The 20,634-nt window shown below is 39.6% G+C and overlaps 1 protein-coding gene across 5 annotated transcripts in view; it reads left to right on the top strand.

The window, feature by feature from the left end:
* Nucleotides 1–18,536, top strand: part of KIF13A (kinesin family member 13A) — a 102,839-nt gene extending 84,303 nt beyond the window's left edge. For 4 of the 5 annotated variants that reach the window (XM_063159991.1, XM_063160001.1, XM_063160011.1 and 1 more), the window contains 13 exons: nt 1,126–1,225; nt 1,317–1,443; nt 2,574–2,629; nt 3,747–3,871; nt 4,944–5,120; nt 5,520–5,612; nt 6,441–6,593; nt 7,026–7,103; nt 7,617–7,664; nt 8,127–8,238; nt 9,190–9,341; nt 15,274–16,366; nt 17,250–18,536. In XM_063159991.1, the coding sequence (XP_063016061.1) occupies nt 1,126–1,225; nt 1,317–1,443; nt 2,574–2,629; nt 3,747–3,871; nt 4,944–5,120; nt 5,520–5,612; nt 6,441–6,593; nt 7,026–7,103; nt 7,617–7,664; nt 8,127–8,238; nt 9,190–9,341; nt 15,274–16,366; nt 17,250–17,536 (2,601 nt within the window). In that variant the 3' untranslated portion in view covers nt 17,537–18,536. Of the gene's footprint in view, nt 1–1,125; nt 1,226–1,316; nt 1,444–2,573; nt 2,630–3,746; nt 3,872–4,943; nt 5,121–5,519; nt 5,613–6,440; nt 6,594–7,025; nt 7,104–7,616; nt 7,665–8,126; nt 8,239–9,189; nt 9,342–9,911; nt 9,996–15,273; nt 16,367–17,249 lie in introns of all 5 variants that reach the window. The other variant, XM_063160028.1, reaches the window with a different exon arrangement.
* Nucleotides 18,537–20,634: the final 2,098 nt, after the last annotated feature.

The following is a 20,634-nucleotide window of genomic DNA, read 5'->3' on the forward strand; positions in this document are numbered from 1 at the left end:
TACAGTGTCCTCTCTTCTCTAGTACTCTGCAGTCAGCTCTCCTAACTGGCTACATGAATTGCTATGGGAATAAAAGCTTCCAAACTTATTTAGAATGAAAGCAGTTTCTGATGAATATCACAGGGAAAAGAACCAGCAGCTGCAGGCATCTTTTCCAGGCAAATTATGCAGCATAAGATATTTTGTTTTCTAAAAAAATACCATAGCCCTTTATGTTGTGCAGTTTTCTGAAATGCTTGAGTGAGAGTGGAGGATGTGAATGGGGGTAGATACAGAAGCCTCAGTGAAGCAATTTTCTTTTATCTGCACGAAACCCAACCTCGACCCTGTTTTCCTCTGTGATAAGGCACAATTTATACAGTGTAACAGAAGATTCATTTTAAAAGGTGACAAAGAGCAAAAGAGGAAATCCCCCCCCCCCCCCCCCCCAGTAAAATAAATTTTAGATTTCTACACAGCAGACTTCTTTTTAATAGTCAGTCCAACAGAAGTAAAACCAGTTAGGTGAGAATGCTGACATCCCTTAAGATGATGTGTTAAGTTTCCTAGCAATCTCAAAAATATAATTTAAGGTACTAACTTCTTGCGGGCTGTTTATGCGCTTCCTGACATATCACAGAGAAGAACCAACTGGATTTTCTGTGATACCACAAAGCATGATTGCATGATGGGTTTTGTTTGCATGAGAAATCTTTTAATTGCACTGATAGCAGCTGCTAGCAATGGAATTTTGTGCAGATTTGAGGGCATACTGACCTGTCTAATCTTCAGGAGAGCTTATGATCAACTGATGATACTGGGTTTTCCTCTTCCATATCCTATTCAAAAGTTTGATTGCCACTTCTGTGAGTAATTAGAGGTGTGTAATCTGGTCAGAAGCAGAGGCAGTCACATTTTCTTTTCTCTGGTTGAAATCTGAAACTTGAAAGTAAATAAACTTCCTTTCATGGGCGATGAGGTACTTAATCAGTGTGCATGTCATTCGGGGGAAAAGAGTTTTCTGCATTGTGCAAGCCATTTAATATAAATTCTGGTTAAATTACCACAAAATTTCTGGTTAAATTACCACTGCCCTTTATTCTTACCCACATAGTCTCATGACCTTCTTCTCTATTTCCGTGTTAGGAAGAAGATTTGAACTGTGTACGAGAAAGGTGGTCTGAGGCATTAATAAAACGCAGAGAATACTTAGATGAGCAGATCCAAAAGATCAGCAACAAACAAGGTTTGCAGCTTGAAGTCTCTATCATAAGTGCTTTATGCCCTATACCACAAAAAGTGTGCCTCATCTGTAATCCTAATCTCTCTCACCATAGAAAAATCAGAGGATGATATAGAGCGAGAAGCCCGGCTGGTGGAGCAGTGGGTGGGGCTGACGGAAGAGAGGAACGCAGTGTTTGTTCCAGCACCAGGCAGTGGAATTCCCGGTGCCCCCGCAAATTGGTATGTTCAGAAAAGCCACTGGAGTTGCCGGCTTTTTGTACATAAACTGTGCATTCTGCAAGGTACAAATCTAAGGATGTTCTGGAGTGTTCGCCTGTGATAGTGCAAACTACATTCAGCTGACAGAAAGTTTAAAAGGTCAGGTGCTGTTCTGAATGTAAGAAAGATTTGCTTAGCTAAGACATTACATGAGGTAGCTTTGAAATAGCATTCAAGGTTTGAAAATCACCTTTGAATATAATATAGTATTTTGCAATTTTATACAATTGGGAAAATTATCCAGTAGTTTGATTCCTTTCAGAAAAGGAATGATTGAAAGATGAATGGTAGAACACGTGATGATGTCATTGATAAAGGGTAGAGAGGGAAGAAACTGATTTCGAAGGATGTGTTCTCTGTTTCATCTGAATTTGTAATATATTTCTCTTTAGTTCTAGAACTAGAGCTAAAGAGAACTAAAGAGAACTGTAGTTTCGTAATATAGTTCTCTTTAGTTCTGGTTCTAGAACTAGAACTAAACTAGTTCATCTTAGTTTAAAACACATTTAAATTTCTGTTTTAACTAAGATCTTTGCAGCTGACATGCAAAAATGACGAATACAACATGTCAGGTTTGGGAAAGAAGGGACAAGAAATACTCCTTTAATTAAGTGTACACTAATGTCTCCAATAGTATTCAGGGAATGATGTAGCAATACTCTTTTCTTGCCATTTTCCCCCTTATCCACCTGAAGCATGCTGTGAACATATAGCTGAAAGTGTGTTTATGGATATAAAGACTGCCAGTAGTTACATATCCAGTTGTTTGGAGGGTGCTGAACTTTATGTATGTGAGATGACTGCAACCAGTTAACTTGGTAAGGAGCAGAACAGGATGTTTAAAACTCTGGTCCTCACAGCAGCTGCCACATGCTGTGTGGTGTGAATTGAGTTTTGGCAAAGCTCTAGATGTAGCTCTGTGTGTAGATAAAATGCTGTTTGTGCCACACAGGCATTCAGAGTAGCCATCAGAATGTTAACAGCTTTAGCCATTGGTTACTCTTAATGAATATTGCATGGAGATCTGTTTGCCCAAATTAGCTTAGGTATGAATTTGCCTTCTTTGTTGTGAGCAGTTTGTTTTGTTTCAGGATTCCACCTGCAGGAATGGAAACACATATCCCTGTCCTCTTCCTTGATCTGAACGGTATGTTGTAAAAGCAGATCAAAAAACTTGTGGAGGGATAAATGGGGCTTAGTTTGGGTCAATAAATGATTAAATGGAAGAATGAACTTGAAAGGTGTAAGAAATCAAACAAGTCCTGGCAATGACGTTGTCTGATATGGCTTTTAAGGTGCTTTTGGTTTTTTCTGGTTGTGTATGTTGGCATAATTAAGTACAACTATTTTAGAGTAAGGACTAAAGTCAGGGAACACAGCATCACTGTACTCAGTGATAGGCTGTATGACAGAAATTATGGAAGAAAGCAAGCTTAGTTTGAATCAAACAGCAGATGAAGTAGTCCTGTAAGTGTTTTGACATACCAATTCACATGTCATTAAAGCAATGATAGAGAATTTCCCAATGCTTTCAGAGCTTCGTCCACTGATATTCATGTAGGCTTTTAAACAGCTCATTTAATGAACACTGTGTTAAGGCTATAATGAGCGTTTTTAAGTCTCCTCCATTTCAAGGTATTTAGTTCTAAATGCAAGAAGAGTACCGATATGTATTCTTAAGACACTGATACGCAGTGTAAGTAACAAGAAACTAGAGGTAGCTCCACATTTAAGGACTGTTTAGGAAGCAAGTCTAATTAAAAACCTGAACATAAAGCACAAGAGGCTCTATAGGCCTTATCACATCCAACACTGGAATGGTGCCTATTACACATATTTATATAGGCAATGTGTCAATAACCTGCTTTAGCTGATACTTTTGGAAAGTGAAATACGCTCTTCCTTCATCTGTGCTCACAAGGAATGGTTTGTTGCAGTGTGGTTTGTGGGTTATTTGGTTTTCTTTTTTGTTTTTTTTACTATCAGTAGAGATTAGCAGACAAAAAATCAAACAGGATATTTAAACAGGTTCATTGTGTCATTGCACACCTTTTGTTTGTTTAGCTAAAAGTGTGATGTAGCCAGAACTGCTATTCTCCATTTCTTTTGTATGCTGAAATCATCTGCAAATGCTGCGTAGTAATAAATTAAGTAGGATTAAATGTATTATGAAGTATGGATAGGCCTTTATTACAATTTTGCCTCTATATATTCATATCCTTTGATATAAAACTATTTCATTCTTTGCACATTTGTTTCATTAGCTGATGACCTCAGTGCCAATGAACAACTTATAGGTCCCCATGCATCAGGAGTTAACTCAATACTACCAAAGGAGCATGGGAGCCCATTCTTTTATCTGCCGATCATAAAACACAGTGATGATGAGGTAAATTGTTAGCAAGCCTCCTTTTTGACAACTGCAGCTTGTGTAAATGCTTTCTTCTTATGTTTTTTTTCCTACTTCTATGTATTTAATAATTATTATTATTATTATTACTTTTTTGTCTTAGAAGTACCATCTGCATCTAGTGCTGCCTTTATTTTCCAGCCTAATTATTTAGAATTTAAGAGGATATGACTGGTTAGCTCTTTTGCCTTAATTCAGAGATGACAAATCTTAGCTCTTGGCAAACAATTATTCAACTGCCTGACTCAAAATCCCTTTTCCTGCTTTCCTCACTCCTTCTTCATTCCTCTTGCAGGCTCTTAACTCTTCAGAGAAAATGACTTGTTTTATTGTGTGCACTAGGCAAAGCTTAATACTTAAATAAGAATTCTTTCATTTGTAGTTATTAGTACAAATTACTACAAATTATTGTAGTTATTACTACAAATTACTACTAGTAATTACTGGTTTTTAAATATATGGTTTGGGAATTGTTGGAAATTAATGGTTCTGAATCCATTTTGGAATTTCTTAACTGACACTTTCCATGTCCTGCAACCACTCAGGCCATTGTTTAAGAGACTGTTTCCATAATAAAGAGGACACCAAAGTTGGGGGGAAGACAGAGGGAAGGAAAAAAAGTTCTGCAGAACAGGTGCAGGTTTATTCTGTCTGGGCTGTTAACCTAATCCAACATAGATGAAAGATTTTACATTGAAATTAATATACTTCTAATGTAGTAGCAGTAGGATCTGTATTCCTTCATCCAGTCTTTCTTCTGCTTTCCTTTCTGTCTCCAGACGTGTGAAAACCCTTTTGGGACAGGGTTTGCATAGTGCAGAGATTGTGGTCATAATTATTTTCCCCAGTATCTTAACACCTATTTTATGATTTTTCTGATAAATTCTTTACTATGAAAGGAGATTTGATTCCACTTTGTTCAATTAGAGTGATTTTGCTCTCATTAAGGAATTATTCTACTTCATGTTAAATCATTGTAAATGATACCTGTTTTTAGAATAATATAATCTTTGATTATCCTTTCCTTCTTCCACATAATTTGTCTGCATAGGTTTCAGCCACTGCTGCCTGGGACTCTTCTGTCCATGACTCAGTGCACCTCAATAGGGTAACTCCTCAAAATGAGCGAATTTACTTAATAGTGAAGACCACTGTGCAGCTCAGTCACCCTGCTGCAATGGAACTGGTATTACGCAAAAGGATTGCAGCCAACATCTATAACAAGCAGGTAATAAGTTTATATATTCTTTTATTCCTTGTTTTGTTTTATATTCTTAATTTAATGAATGTGTTTTCTTAGCTGCTTGCTTAATTTTGTGAGTCTGGTCTCCCCAGTTCTTATGAGAGAGAAATGAAAACGAGATTTTTATAGGTTGCACTGAAGTGTGTACTGGTGTATTTCTTTGAACTGTCCATTTTTAGCTAATTGAACTAAGTAGTGTTGTGTACTGAGCACAATATTGCAAAGAGTGCTTAAAATATCATAAATGCTAAAAAAAGTAATTTAATAAATGGTAATTTATGGTTCTGATTGGCTTTATAATCAGATTTTTCATTGCACCTTTTTATTTCTTAGGATGTCATAAATAATTATTAAAACAGTAACTGAAAATTACTTTCTTTCCAGAGTTTTACCCAGAGCCTGAAAAGGAGAATATCCTTGAAAAATATATATTATGCCTGTGGAGTGACTTATGAAATAGTATCCAATATACCAAAGGTAAATCATAGCCTATTTCTCTGGCAAATTCACAGAAACCAACAGAATTGACCTACTGCAGTGGGTGATACTGATTAGAAAGTAAATGTCCTGCTTTGCTGCTATGGGGCAGGTTGCCAAAGTGGATAATACTGACGTTCAGTGTGAGATTGTATTTAACTTTAAACAGTTGAAAACTGTGGGGATTTTATTTTCTCTTCTACTGTATTTAACTGAGTTTTTGTAGTAAAGTTATTTTTGAAAGCCTGTTAGTGCCTGAAGGGAAATATAGAGGGTACTCAGAGGAATGTTCAGGTTTGTGGAAACAGAATAACTGGGAATCTGAGTTTCACAGGAGTATAAATTACTTTTTACAGAAAAAAAGTTTGTACAAGTTGTAAATGTACTATAAAATTTATTTTAAAAGTAAACAAACTGGACAAATGAAAACATAAATAGTCTTGAAACCCTGTTATTGTCACTTTGTTGCACCACTTAAATTTTAAACTCTAGGGAAATCACAGCATATTTTAAGGGAGGAAATTACATTTCCTTGCCTAGGAAGTTGTCATTAGTTGTGCCTTTACATACACAATTTCAGGTTATATATGCATTTTTTCTAGAAGTTATTTGCTACAGCAAATGCTCAAAACTTCTCCTAAGCTTGATCTCTTCGGCATCATTTGCATCTCTATGGAACAACCCTGGATCATTCACTGTAATTAGGTTTGCTGGTTAAGTTTAAGATGCCCAATTCAAATTAATTTCTGGATTGAACTGGTTAAAAAAGTGAGCTAAAACAATTGGCTTTCCTTTTTGAAACCTTGAATGGTGTAACTTGTACTCTAGGCTACAGAAGAAATTGAGGATCGTGAGACCTTAGCGCTGATGGCTGCAAGGAGTGAGAACGAGGGCACATCCGATGGCGAAACCTACATCGAGAAATACACACGTGGTGTGCTGCAAGTGGAGAACATTCTGAGCCTTGAACGGCTAAGACAGGCAAGGAAAAGGCATTTCTTGCAACCTTTGTACTGGGTTATGAGAATTCCAGAGGAGATTATGAGAATTCAAGAGGAGATGACTGATCTTTTAAAAATACTGTGTGGCTTTTTTTGTTTCAGTTGGTTTTTTTTTTTAGAGATCATTGGACAGATACATGTAAGATGAAGTTCTGTGAAATACAAATTTCCAGGGGTGGTGGATGTAGGAACAAAAGTTGGCAACGATGTAGTACTCAGAACCTGAACAAGCAAAGGCCAAAGAATGAATTTCAGACAGAAGCTTTGGTGGCTGTGTGTGCAAATTAAGATTTGTGAATGCAAGCCCTGGTTGCTGCTGTTAGCTACACTGAAAAAAAGTTGCTATCCTGCTTGCTTGGTTCTCCTGAGGAGACCATGGCATTGCTGTTAGTGTTTTGTTCTGTTTTCACAGGCAGTCACTGTCAAAGAGGCTCTCTCCACCAAAGCCAGGAACATCCGCAGGAGCATCAGCACTCCGAACGTGCACAATGTAAGGAGCCTTTGTCACTAGCATGGATGGGGCAGGGGCTGCTGGCTCTGTGCTGATGTAATGCTTGCACAAGGAGATATGGTAATGACTGCTCTGTGCTGGGACTAACCAGCCTGTGGGGAAGTGGACGTGAAGTGAAATCCCATCCCCAAAATTGTCTGTCCTAGGAGATAACAAAGTTTTCAGGAAAGAGGGGAGGGTTGGTTGAAACTCTTCTCCTTTTACAAGGATATCAATTTGGGAAGTAGTTCAGGATGACAACTGCCCTGATTCATATTCCTCTTACCTCCAAATCCCTTTAACTTTTTTCATTATATAAGGGTAGTTTCCATTTTATGTGCTCTCTCATTCACTCATACAGCAGAAATGTAGATGTCTTTATACATAATCTGGTCTGAAAAGAGAAAGCAAAACAGTTAACTAGGACTAAATGATCATAGTGTTTCCTCAAGGTATTGCATCTCACAAATAAGGGGTAGGCATTTTGTCATTCTGTCTGTTGGTGTTCCACAGGTGTCTTGTAGTCGACTGGATCTTTCTGCTTGCGATGAAGATGACAAGGTAGGGAAACATAGCAACAAACAGCTCACATTCCCAGATTTCCCACCCCCACCAGAAGCAAAATGTGTTTGAGAACTGGGGAGAAAAAAAAGGAAAATAGAAATAGTATTTCCTTTTAATAACATTGAAAGCAGTTGATTTACGTAATATATCTTTGAAGTTCTGCACCCATTACATATAATTTTGCATTAAACCTTATTGCTTCTCGGCCTTTCATATTAGAATTACATAAACTGATATGTAAGAAGCAGAGTGAAACTCTTACTTCTCTGACCAGCTAATTGCCTTTAAAACAATGCATTTCTGTGTGATAGGAAAATTGTCTGAAGTCAGTAATTGACATACCTTTGGTTTGTGGGATTTGGTTGACTCTTAAAAAAAACCACCTGAGTTTACCTATTGATTTTTTCCATATTTGCCTGCATCATCATAATACAGATTTATGTGTTTTTATTTTTTTAGGGTTGGTCTGAAAGTCACCTAGATATGTCTGACTGTTGTTCCAGTTATCAAGATGTGTCATGCTATGGTACTTTACCCAGGGAGTCACCTCGCAAGAGCAAAGATGGCACTGGTGAGATTTCATACATGTAAATGACAGTGCTGGTGGATTCTTATTTACTGCATTAAAATGAAAGTTAAATTCCCAGTGCTCTTTTCCTAATAATTGTGTTACTCAGCTTCTACTTAAACAACTAAACATAAGCTGGAAATAGGGGAGAAAAGGAGAAATGTATAAGACATCCAGGAAAGGCAGTAAAAGAGGTGGACAGAATGTGCTAAATATAAATCAAAACTGTAGAAGAAAAAAAAAAAAAGAAAAAATCCCACCCAAAACAAAACAAAACACTGCACGAACACACACAAAAGAACAGAATGCAGCTGCTGTTATTTTATGAATTTAAAGATGAAGATGCTTTTATTAAAGTGGGAAGTGTCCTTAGACAGGCTCTTTACATGATATGTGGATATTGTCTGTGCCTCCCTGTCAGTGTGTCACAAGTGCCTTGTTTCCTTCAGGTCACATTGAACAGGCAGTGGAGGTAGAAATATTGCTGCGATAAAGTGGGACTGGGGGTTTATTCATTTCTTCCTTGCTTATAATTTCCTTTTTGATCATGCTGCCTGTTCTGGATGGCTGGTTTGGTTACAGGGCAGACTTGCAGTCTTGTGGGCAGAGGTCAGGTGAGACACAGGAAGCAAAGAGCTTCTCAGTTCTATTTTCAAGGACACTTCCCACTGCTTTTATGACCAAGATAAAAAGGAGAAATGTTGGAGCCTCAGAATGGAAGGGGCAGATACTGCTCTTCTCTGCTTTCCTTCTGTTTCCAGATTTCTCTGAGGATCTCACTGAGCTGTGCATTATTTCATGCCTAGGCCAGTGGTTAAATACTTAAATACTGAGATTTTTCTGTGGCCAGCAACTTTGTCAATTAGCATGGCTTAACCTTCAGTTGTTTTGAAATACGATCTCGCAGTCAGGATAAGAAGAACTGAAATACACTTTTTTTGCTTTTTTACCTAGGTGTTGTAGCAGAGAATTCCCATACTTTAATGACCAGCCCTTTTAAAGCATTTTCTCCCCAGCCACCAAAGTTTTTCAAGCCCTTAATGCCAGTGAAAGAGGAACATAAAAGGAAGACCCCACTTGAAAGCCGACCTCTACTTAGTCAAGAGGTAATCTTTGAAAACCACCTGCTTTTTTATAGGAGAAGGAGTGATTTTGTGTACTTGGCAAATCATTTGCATCTGTTGCAACAGAATTTTGTAATTTCTCTGGTGAAAGTATTCGGGTCACTCTTTATATCTGGTGGAGTTTTGCTTTTTGGAGTTTTGTTTTTTACCTGAATACAGGGTTTGTGGATTTTGGGGTTTTTTTACTTCTTGGTATATATTCTCCATTACAGGATACTTCTATTTTAAAGTAGCAGTAACTACTTTATTACCTTTACACCTTTTTTTTTTTTTATTCTTCAGTAAGATGTTGGTGTGGTTTTTTTAATAGATGAAATATAATTCTGTGAAACTGTTCTGGGGTGGCTATAATTCTGGCCTTTATTCCTACCCTCACACTCTGGGAGGAGTGCATGAGTTCCCCTACCCATTAACTTGAATTTTGATGTCTGTATGGCCAGCATGGGTGTTTCACCTTCATCACATTTTCACACCTTTCTGACTTGGCACCCAGTTAGCACCGTGGTCAGAGCTGTGGTTTGTGTGATGTGTTGTGTGTCTCAACCTTTGCAGAGCATGCCTCCATCTCAGGTGCACTGTGCTGGCTGTGCTGTGCCTGCAGGAAGCAGAGCCAGCAGCGTGCCTGAGGAGAAGATTGTAAGTTTTGTACCACTTTCTGTCTCGAGGCCTGGTGGTGGGCTTGAGGCACTCACGCTACTCCAGCAGGAAAAAGTAGTTGTGAGGTGGAAATAACCACTTGTGACTGATTGTAGGTTATGGTTGTAACAGTTGCTTGCCTGGCTTGCAAGTGCATTCTGTCATTGGAACTAACTCTACTGGGGTTTGGTGTTCCGTTTTTGTTTTGTTTTGGGTTTTAATGTTTATATGTCATATGTCTTGTGGGGTTGGGGGAGAGGGGAGGCTGTAGTATTTACAGGGCAGAAATGATCAAGTAAAGGATGGGTTAGTGAGCTGTGCTGTTGTCACTCTAATATGCCTTGTATGTTACCTAGATTTTGTGACTATACCCCAGAGTAAATGGAATGATCCCATTTGGTGTAAGTAACCGTGCATTTAGGTGTGGGTACACTATAAAAGCTTATCATTGCCTGACATGGAAGTAATATGACTAAAATAAGATTGCCGCTCTTAATTAACCTGCAGCCTGTCTTCATCATAATTCAGGTGGAAATTGAGGTGGAGGGCTTTTGTTTTAATCTTCACTTGCTAAATCCTCTTCTCACTGCTGCTTCAACAAAAGGTGTATCATCATTTCTGCTGTATGATGGTTTTGGTTTTGGGGCTGTGGAACATGGCTGCAATACTTGCTTTAATCAGAGCTTTAGATTTAAAATTCAGAACCTTCAAATTATTTCCTGTAAGTCCAGTGGGACACTTTTCCACAAAATTCTAGTGATGGGTTCTTCTATTCAGCAGTTATCTTCATTCCTATCACATAGCCAAGCCATTAAAAAACCTCTTCTGGATTTCTAATGCTGTTTTGTCAGTTGTTAGACCAAAGTATCCTGAGTGTTCTGCTGTATATATTTGACACTTGGCTGCTGGGTTTGGGTGGCAGCTGTTTTATTCTTGATCATGTTAATTTTCCATTAGGTAGCTGACGTGCTGACTCGCACTGAGTCACTGATACAAATAGCATGAAGGTATTTGGAAGAAAAAAATCTTCTAGTGGGTTGAAAAAACATCCCTTGGAAAATAAATTGTTACAAAACTTTCCATAGCAACTTGAGGGCAGTTCTAATCCCTTGGGTGAAAACAAAGTCCCACCCCATGCATGCCCTGAATTAACCCAGGCACTGCCTGTGCTGCTTTCCACAGATACACAGAAGCTTTCAGAGCTAGGAAAGGGCAACATCCTGCCACCAGGCTTTGCCAGCTAGAGGGGAACTAATTCACTGAACACTCTAAACCTGCAGTAGCAAACAGGGCCATAGAAATAGGTGTTCTTTCAGTTCTCAGCTGCTTGACTCCTACTGACTTTTCCCTTGTATCAACACAGCTTTTTGTTTGGTTGCATAGGAAGTCAGATCAAGGGAACTGATCCACCCAGCTGACGGCTTGACTACTATGGGGTTTTCCATTTGGATCTATTCCTCTGTCTGATGGCTTTTTAGACCCTTGAGGGTCCTGGGAAGACAGGCAAGAAGGAGCAGCTGCTAGTGGGGAGGAGGTTGACAAAGCTGGTTGTGTAGCCCAGACAGCCTAGGGTGTTGTGTTTAGCAAGTGATGCTTCTGGGGGTTTTATTGCTTTAGGAAAGAAGCCTTTGTAGGCTGTAGGCTTCCCAGGCTACCCCATTTTTCAGAGCTGCAGTGAGTCCTATATTTTAACTAGACTGAAGTATTCCAATATTCAAAACACATCTGCCAAAGGAAGAGGCGGGGGGGGAAGCAGTTAACAAAAATATTTTTGATTGGCCTGAAATAGAGCATTCAACCTGAAATTTCAGAGTAGTTACACATGCTTGATATTGCAGCTGTATCCAAACAGCATGATATATATATAGGGGCATGTTCTCCATAATATAGGAATACAATGACTTATGTTAAGGTCAGATTAAATGTTCTCATATTAAGTGTATCTAAATACTACCAGTAATTAACATGTTTAAGAGAGGGTTTGCTAAGAGGAAGCCCTTCTAGCAGGCAATAAAAATTGAGGCACCTGTGGTGCAACCACTAGATAAGTATGACTGATTTTTAAATTAGTAAAATGGGAACTAACTTGTTGAGGTTACTTGAGAAGTGTAATTTAGGGATTTGAAAATGCAGATGCAAAACAGGTGTAAGGAAGCTGCTCTGTGCTCTTGCTTATTTTGCTTCTTTACTGCTAGAACTTGATGCATAGTCTTGTCTCATTAGTTCTTACTGTTGTGGACTTTCTGTTACCAGTTCTTAAATCTGCTTTTCATTATAGTCATTCTGTTACATCCCAGGGGAGTTGCTGAAATTTCTTGACCAGTTTTTCAAAGATTTTATCTTTATTTATACCAATAGCCTGAGCTGTACAAGGCACCTTCTTTCTTTTTTGCCCCATCTCACATCCACAGAAATTTGAAAAACTCTAATATTGCTTTGTTTCTGGAATTTCCCCATCAGGAAACTTAAGATGAGCTCTGAAAGGAACTATGTCTTGTCCCCACCAGGGGCACCTTTTTGTTTGTCACAAGGTGGTGTCTCCTTACCTATTCACAGTGTTCTTCAGAGCCCATGTTCTAGTAAGAGGGCTGGTTCTCTGTAGCTGAGCTTTTGTACTTGTGATGACAGATAACCCTGAAATGGCACTTGACTGACACTGTGGTTACTTGTTGGGCCTTTCCTCATCATTCACCAGTGTCTGTGTGTCTGTAGAACCATTTCTCAGTTACAGCCTTTATGCAGTCTGATTCTGGACATGGACACCACCAAGGTGAGGTTTTTTCAGTCAAATGAGGAATCTTATTAGTTTCAAAGGAGGCACAAAGAACTCTTACAAAAATACATTTTGGTCTCAAGGAGATGTTTAGCTAATATCAACTAGAAATACTTTCCTAATTAAATGTTTATTAGTTTGGAGTTCATGCATAATTTTCAACTTTATATTTGATAAATTCTTAGTTTTTAATGTTTAAAAAAAACCACCCAAACTATAAGGTTCAGCATAGAACAAAACTTAGTTTTGAATAAATAAAATGGGTAAATGGGAAGAAGTAAGCAGAATGATTGAGAAAATCATATCCTGCAATATGCAAAAAAGATACTTTGCATAAGGCTTTGGAAGGATATTTGTAGTCTCAATAAAGTAGGTATTAATTTGTTCCTTTACTTCCAAAGGAGCTGTGCATTTCCGATGTAAGTAGCAAGATTGTCAAGAGTATAAATAATACTCAGTAGTCTTACATGACATTTTATAACACTATTGCTCCTCTTCAGAGAAATAAATAATTGCAAACTAAAGCCTTCATCCAAATTCTGTATTAAATACTCTGGAAGAGTGCCATGAAAACTAGAAAGCAAAGGATACCAAGCCTTTACTTGATCAAATATTAATAATCTGAAATGTGGTTGGATTTGTCAGATATACTTAGACAAGTAGAGACATCCTGTTGAGATACTGATAGCTGTGCTAACAAAAAACTTAATATTATTGAAAATATTGAGTCATCTTAAGAGGCTATTTTGCATGGGCAATACTGAATTATATTTGCTAAGAATGGACATGAGACCTTTTTACAGATACAGGCTGTCTGACAAATGGGGAGAGGCTGGAATATCTGGTGCTGTTCAGCCTTAAGGAGACCAGTCACAGGGGCATCTTATCAATATATAAAAACACCCAATGGGCCAAGGCAGACTCTTCTCAACAGTGTCCAGTGGCAGGACATGAGCAAATCAAAACTCATGAGATTCCATCTGACCACAAGATGGAACAAGAAAACACTTAGTCTGCTGTGAGGGGGGTCAATCACTGGAATGAGTTGTGCTGGAAGGTTGTAGAGATCTCAAAACCCACCCAATTGGACTCTGTCTTGGACAACCTGCTCTGGCTGACCCAGCTTGAGCAGAGGGAGATTGGGCTAATTGACCTCAAGAGGTGCCTTCCAGTCCAAACAATTCTGTGATTATTCTGACATGGGCAAACTGAGCAAATCTGTTCCCTGTCTGGGCACTGGAAGCTTTGTTATACAAAGTTATTTGAGCAGTCTTGGCTACTTTGAAGTGAGGAAACATTTTCAAGAGGATGTTTAAACTGATGTATTGGTACTCTGTTAACTGTTGGTTAACTGTTCTGCTTTTCCTTTGACATTGGTGAATCACAGCAGGTGTCTGAAAGCATCCAGGCACTTCAGATATCACACAGGATCTGCCTTGATCAGAGTTTGAAATCTGTGATGCAGATAAAGGAACTGAGAAACAATGGGCGCTACAGTTTCTTTAAAGGACATCAGCCTTTTTTATTTTTCCTAAAATACAATTATTTGTAGTAGAAATTTCCTATAAACTAACCATTTTTACTATATATATGTGTGTATACATACACCTATTTTTATACCTGCATATATATGTGTAAATAAAGATATATATGTATATAATGAAGGAAGTACTTAAAGAAGCACCCATGTAGAGTCCTGCCTGCAGTATTTTATCTTGGGGGAGCAGCCCTACCATGTTGCCAGATTCAGATTCATCTTTACAGACTGAAGTTCTCAGCTTCATATGGACTCTGTGAAAGCCACATCTGTGGTCTAGCCATGGTGCATCCCCACACATCCCCACACATCAGAGAGGCACCTCCAAATTCTGCTAGGATGATTAGTGTCAATTATTTCCCTCCAAACACGTACATGTCTGCATAAAAATGCTTCCTTGAAGATCTGCTGTAATATTTGATCTTTTTTCTTGTACATTCAAACATCCTGAACATATTCAGCTGTGATAGCCAGGGGTAAGCAAAATTATTTAGCCTTGCTGATATCAGGTTAATAGAAAATCGCACTGTACAAAGTTTTTAATAATCCCAGAGTTTTAAATAACCTGTATTGCAGCAGGGACTCTTTAAGGCCGTTACCATCCATATTTGTGTTTATCCTGTTAGGTAGTGAATTAACTCTATAAAATACCTTCAGTAGGTTTAATTAGTCTAAATCATGGGGAAAAAATTTTGTGTATGAAAATATGTAACTTTCCTTTAATTGGTTTATATTTTCTGAACTATTCAGAATTTATTTCCTAAAAATTGAATAGCTCAGTGTACTCAGTGTAGATAGGACATGTTCCCAGCAGCTCTTTTCAATGGTGTCCTCCATTCTTCAGAATAAAGACTATTAAAGGTACATATTTCTCCATGCTCAGAAAGGAAAAAATCAAGGATGCTTAGTTTATTTTGGGAACCTCACTGTCACAGGTTCCTAATCCTAATTCCTCTTCTCATTTGCAGGACTCTGAGGAGGAAGACAGTGAGATGGAGGCCATTAATAAGAAACTGATAAGTCCACAAAGTTTTCAAAATTTCCGGCCTTATGTACCGGAGGAGTTTGCTGACTTCAGTATTTACAATGCCAGCCTGGAGAACAGGGAGTGGTTTTCCTCTAAATCAGACTTCATGAGCTCACGTGTTCTTGAGAAAGAGGTGTCCCGCAGCCCCACCACTAGCAGCATCACTAGTGGCTACTTTTCCCACAGTGCCTCTAATGCCACCCTGTCTGACATGCTTGTTCCCTGTAGTGATAGCACAGACCAGCTAGCCAGTCACTCCAAGGAGCTGGACTCTAGTGATCCCTTGGGATCATCCCTTGCACAAGATTTAAGATCTTCCTTAAACAAGGAATGTCGAGAGTCAGAAAAGGAGTTAGTGAGAGAAAAGTTACCTGTGGTACCACTGAAAGAAAACAGTGCCTTAACAGAGCAAGTACCACTGTCACTCAGTGCCACTGACAGAGACTCTCAGCAGTTACCCAGAGCTGGATCCCTCTCAGCCCTGAGTTCCTTGGATGGGAAAAACACCATCGAATTTTCAGCACACGAGGTGACGGTTGAGCACACGACGGACATTGTGGAAGATCACTCCTTTACTGAGTTCATGGGCGTTGAAGATGGGAAGGACTTTGACCATTCAACAGCTCCACAGTCGTGTTCCCTTCTGTCCTCTAACGGAGCGAGCGCCTCGGAGTCACCCCGGGGCCCTGGCAAGGGGCAGAGCCCGTGCCTGGGCCAGCAGAGCTCTGCAGCAGGTGACAGCTGGCTTGTGGATGCTGGGGAAAGCCCTTTTTGTTCTGGACTGCTGAAAGACTCTTCAGAGCCTGAGACTTATCCCGACACTTCCATGGACGATTTTATTACGAAGGACCACTTGGATGGTTCTGACTGTGAAGAAGGTGCTTCTGCAGATCCAGCCCACGTCTTGCCCAGCTGGGTGGCCGTGGGCGAGCAAGTCTGTGTTGGAAGTAATAAGATGGGCACAGTGAGATACGTTGGAACGGTCGACTTTTCAGCTGGAATTTGGGTTGGAGTTGAACTCAATGTTCAGCTGGGTAAGACTAAATGTGTTCTGGGTTATCTATGCAGCTAGTGTGACCAATTTTTAAAGTCACAGTACAATCATTTTGTCCAGTTCAGTCCTGGGAAGTACTTCCCGTTTCCTGAAACTTGGTATCTATCCCATTTCCTGAAGATTGGTGCCCAATCATCAGCTTTCTGGTTATAGGGATGCTCTGATCCACTTTTAACTGTCTGAAAGCCCTGCTTTTGCAAGTTGTAGTAGTTCCCTATTGGTACCTATCTGTTTTCACAGGTCAGAGGAACAAGCAAAACCTGAAGTTGACATGTTATTTTTAAATCATTGTGTACACATTCATGAACAGTATCAACAGTGTGCTTCACTTGTCAGATAGGTTTGGTGTCAGTGACTTTTAGAGATGTATTGTTGTTTTCTACTGGGGAAAGATGAATTCCAGAGCACAGGTTTTCTGTTACTTCAGAGGGGTTGGAAAAAGTCAGTGCTCTGCGAGTGTTAAGAAACTTCTGTAGAAATGCTTCAGGTAATTTAAAAATATGTTTTTAGTAGTTTAACAGGTAACATCACTTATGCCAGAAGTTTGTCTCCAGCTAAATTTTAAGCTTTGCAAGCAAATGGTTTTGAGGACAGTTTATTTTGCAATATGAACACAAGCTTGGCTTTTTAAACTGTTAGTTAACAAAGCAATATTTTAGAAAATCATCTTTTTGGTCACATTTTAAGCCCTCCTTTCCAAGTTTTGTTCTCCCTAGTGTATGGCAAGCATCTGGCTCTGTCACTCAGCAGGAACAATCTTGACTATTTGACAGATAACCAAAGCTATTCACACTTCAGCGCCTCAATTGTATGTGCTAATGGCAGCATCAGCGTTTAATCCTGTGCATTTCTTTCCATTGAAGGGAAGCACGATGGAATTGTGAAAGGCAGAGAGTACTTCCACTGCAAACCACGGCACGGTGTGTTCGTTCGTCCCGGGCGCCTCAGCAAAGCACCAGCTCCCGCAAGGAAATGGAATAGCACTTCCCGGTCTCAGGCATCTTCCACTTCAGAGAAACGGAAGAGTTCTGTGCTTCAAGGCTCATCAGCCACTCCCAAGACAGGAGGAGACGTCCTCTGCCATTCAGGAGATGCAGCGGCTTCTGCTTTTTCTAGGAAACAGGAAAACAGGAAATCCTGGATTAACTAAACCGCAGTATTTTTGCACTTACTACACGCATCACTGTGTAGAAAACTCTACGGATTTTTGAAGCTATTGTACATTTTAACCTGTCCATATGGAATGTGTATTCTCTAGAGTCCTTGACTTAATGCTCTAATTTTTTATAAATAATATATATATTATATATATATGAATGTGTATCTATAGTTTGTCTGCCAGTGGGCAGATACGGCTGCACACTAAAACACAGTTAAAGCTGATTGTAGATAACTGAGGTACTGGACTATTTGTTACACAACAACTTGGGAGATATATTTTAAACAACAAAAGATATTTTATTGAGGAAAAACCAGGATGTGAATCCGTATTCTTTAAAACAAAAACCCAACCGCTGTTCTTAATTACCAAAGAACTTGTTTTAGACTGACATATTTGCTGTTTATATCTTTCTATTGTAAATGTTTTAACTGGTAACTTGGTGCCATGTTCCTTTCAGTCACTGGGCACCGTGCAGCCTTCCGTGTTTAAGCACACTGAGATATCCAACTGCTTCATATGTTTTGTCTTCCTTGAGGCCTGCCACTGTGCTGACTTGGCATGGGAATGACTGACGATGCCTGAAGCTATGAGTCTGGCATTTCACATGTTAGCAAAAGCCAGCTGGGCAGTTTGACTGTAGAAACAGTATTACTGCAAGGGTGTGAGAGGACAACATTCTGGGTTTTTTAGGGGGTTTTGGGTTTTTTTGGGTGTGGGGTGGGGAGAAATGGGAAATAAAGAAGCAGTAAATGGATCATGACTGCAAACTTTGCACTTGTTACTTGCTGGTTTATTATCAAGATGAAATAGAACCTGCTAAAGTAATTTTAATCTGTAAAGTTTATTTTAATAATGGGAATGATGGAGGGATTTATGTCTGGTGCTCATGAATTCCTAAGAAGGTTGTTCCACATGTAGATACTGTAGATGCCTGTACAAGTGTTCTGGATATTTGTAAAGCAACATGGTAAAAACTGAGTGAAGTGAATGGCCTGCTGTATCTTTTTTTTGTTCCTTAGCAAGTGGATGATTGAGATACCTGGGACCTTACTGAAAGCTGCTGTTCTTTCTTTGATTGTTGTGTACAGTAAGCGGACTCTCGTATTTTACTATTTACTGTAAAGAACTGTAATTTATATACTGCCATACTGTATTTAATTGGTGCAGACCTGTTGTGTGTTAGAATACAGACTGTTTACTTGGGATTTAAAAAAAAAATGTTTTTCTTGTGTTTGGTACAATTAGGCTTCATGCTCAAAGAGGGAGCTGTTTCTAGCTGGTGCTGCTCAGATGTAAAGGACTTGGTAAAAATGCTGAAGGATAATGTGGTTGGAGTGGACGACTGGATGGTATGAATCCATCTTAGCAATGAGCCTCAGAGGAGAATAGCAGCCCCTGTGGATACACATTTCTCACCTTCTGCTTTCCCCATCCCTCCCAGGAGAGGGAGTGAAGCCAGGAAACTCCTGCCACAGAACAGAATCCTGTGGGTCAAGGGGAGATGGGACAAGTTCCTGGAAGACAGACAAGAGAGGATCATTGCTAAATATATAAAGGCCTCAGCTGCTGGCAGCTGGGAGGGCAGTGTGCTGGAGGAGGCAGTGAGAGATTGTGAAGTACAGTGCACTTGCCCTTGACATGGCTTTTGTCCCTTCTAAGACTGCAGAATTCTTAAGTGTCAATTGATTTTGAAATGTGTATCTTTGCAGAACAGTTCATGCTTCTGGTGTCCACAGTGAGTTGCTCTCACTGCATTAATGACACTGCTGCTGGAGGAAACTACTGTAGTAGAAAAAGATTTTATGCAGAATTATTTTATCGGGCACAGATGACTGTGTAACACTACCAGGTGTCAATGCCAAACACTCCAGTGTCTTGAAGTTAAGTTTAGATGTCACTTCAATTTTTTATAAACATTTTAGGAAATCTACTTACACATTGGCATTAACATATTTGTCCAGGACCAGTACAAACAATTTTGAAAATGAGTGTGGCCATTTTCTTATGGCACACATTCAGTAGTTTCACCAGGTTACCATCAACCAGCATCAGCTGGGCTCTTCATTGTTTCAGACCACTGAGAATACAGAATGCATGATTGATTGCTTCAGAAACACTGGGATAATTGTGCTCTTGGAGTAGGCAATCTGTATACGCCAAAGAGACCAAAGCAAGCCAACCTTGTGTCCTTCTGTACCCATTTCACATAACCTATGCCATTGTGAGTTCTGTTGTTGATTAAAGACCTGTACTTTTGCAAATTTTGCACATTAACATGCCCTGCCCTGGGCTGGTGTAAAGTTAGAAGGAGCACAGCTAACGGGTGCAATGATGTGATAGGAAGATGAAAGCTCCTTGGTTGATGCGCTCCTCAAAACTCTGGTACATAAACAGAACTATTTGTGTTAGCAATGTTAAACTAGGATTTTGCTGTCTTGAACTTTGGATTCCAAGTGGAAGAAAATTGTGGTGATAGTGCAACTGTGAATTGCTTTTTTTTCTTTTTAATTTTAACTAGCAGCTGCCTAGTAAGCATAGTGTACAGTCTGTAGCAAGATCTCAATTTTCAAAAAACCAAACACCAGTCATGATACTGAATAACATTATGCAGAGCCAGTCCCTCATTCAACAAACCTGCCATCCTGTTTGTTTTCCCAATCTGCACAGAATTAATGGATTTTGACATCAGGGTCATTAGAATGCTAAGTAAGATCATGCTGGCCTTCACCTTGTTTTCTGAGTGTATGATGTGCTGTTTTTTTTGAGCACGCTTCCCTTTACGGAGACACGGAACGCTCAGGGAACAGCTGTGACAGCCCGGCAAGCACCAGCACAAGCGTTCAGTCAGCACCACTGACTAACAACAACATTCCCGCACCAAAGGCTTCCTTCGAGTTTGCAGCTGGAGGCAGAGTACGGAGTGCTGGAACTCTAAACAATAACAAGTGCCACGGAGCAGGGTAAAGAGGGAAAGGTCGGCTGCCATCTCTGGGAGCAGCTCTGGCTGTGCCCTGCCCTCAGGTGAACCCGCTCAGGTAACTCCTCTGTGCCTACAGGAGAGGGACACAGGAGCTGCCCCGGGGCTG

Source organism: Melospiza melodia, chromosome 1, assembly GCF_035770615.1.
Source record: "Melospiza melodia melodia isolate bMelMel2 chromosome 1, bMelMel2.pri, whole genome shotgun sequence".
Taxonomy (NCBI): Eukaryota; Metazoa; Chordata; class Aves; order Passeriformes; family Passerellidae; genus Melospiza; species Melospiza melodia.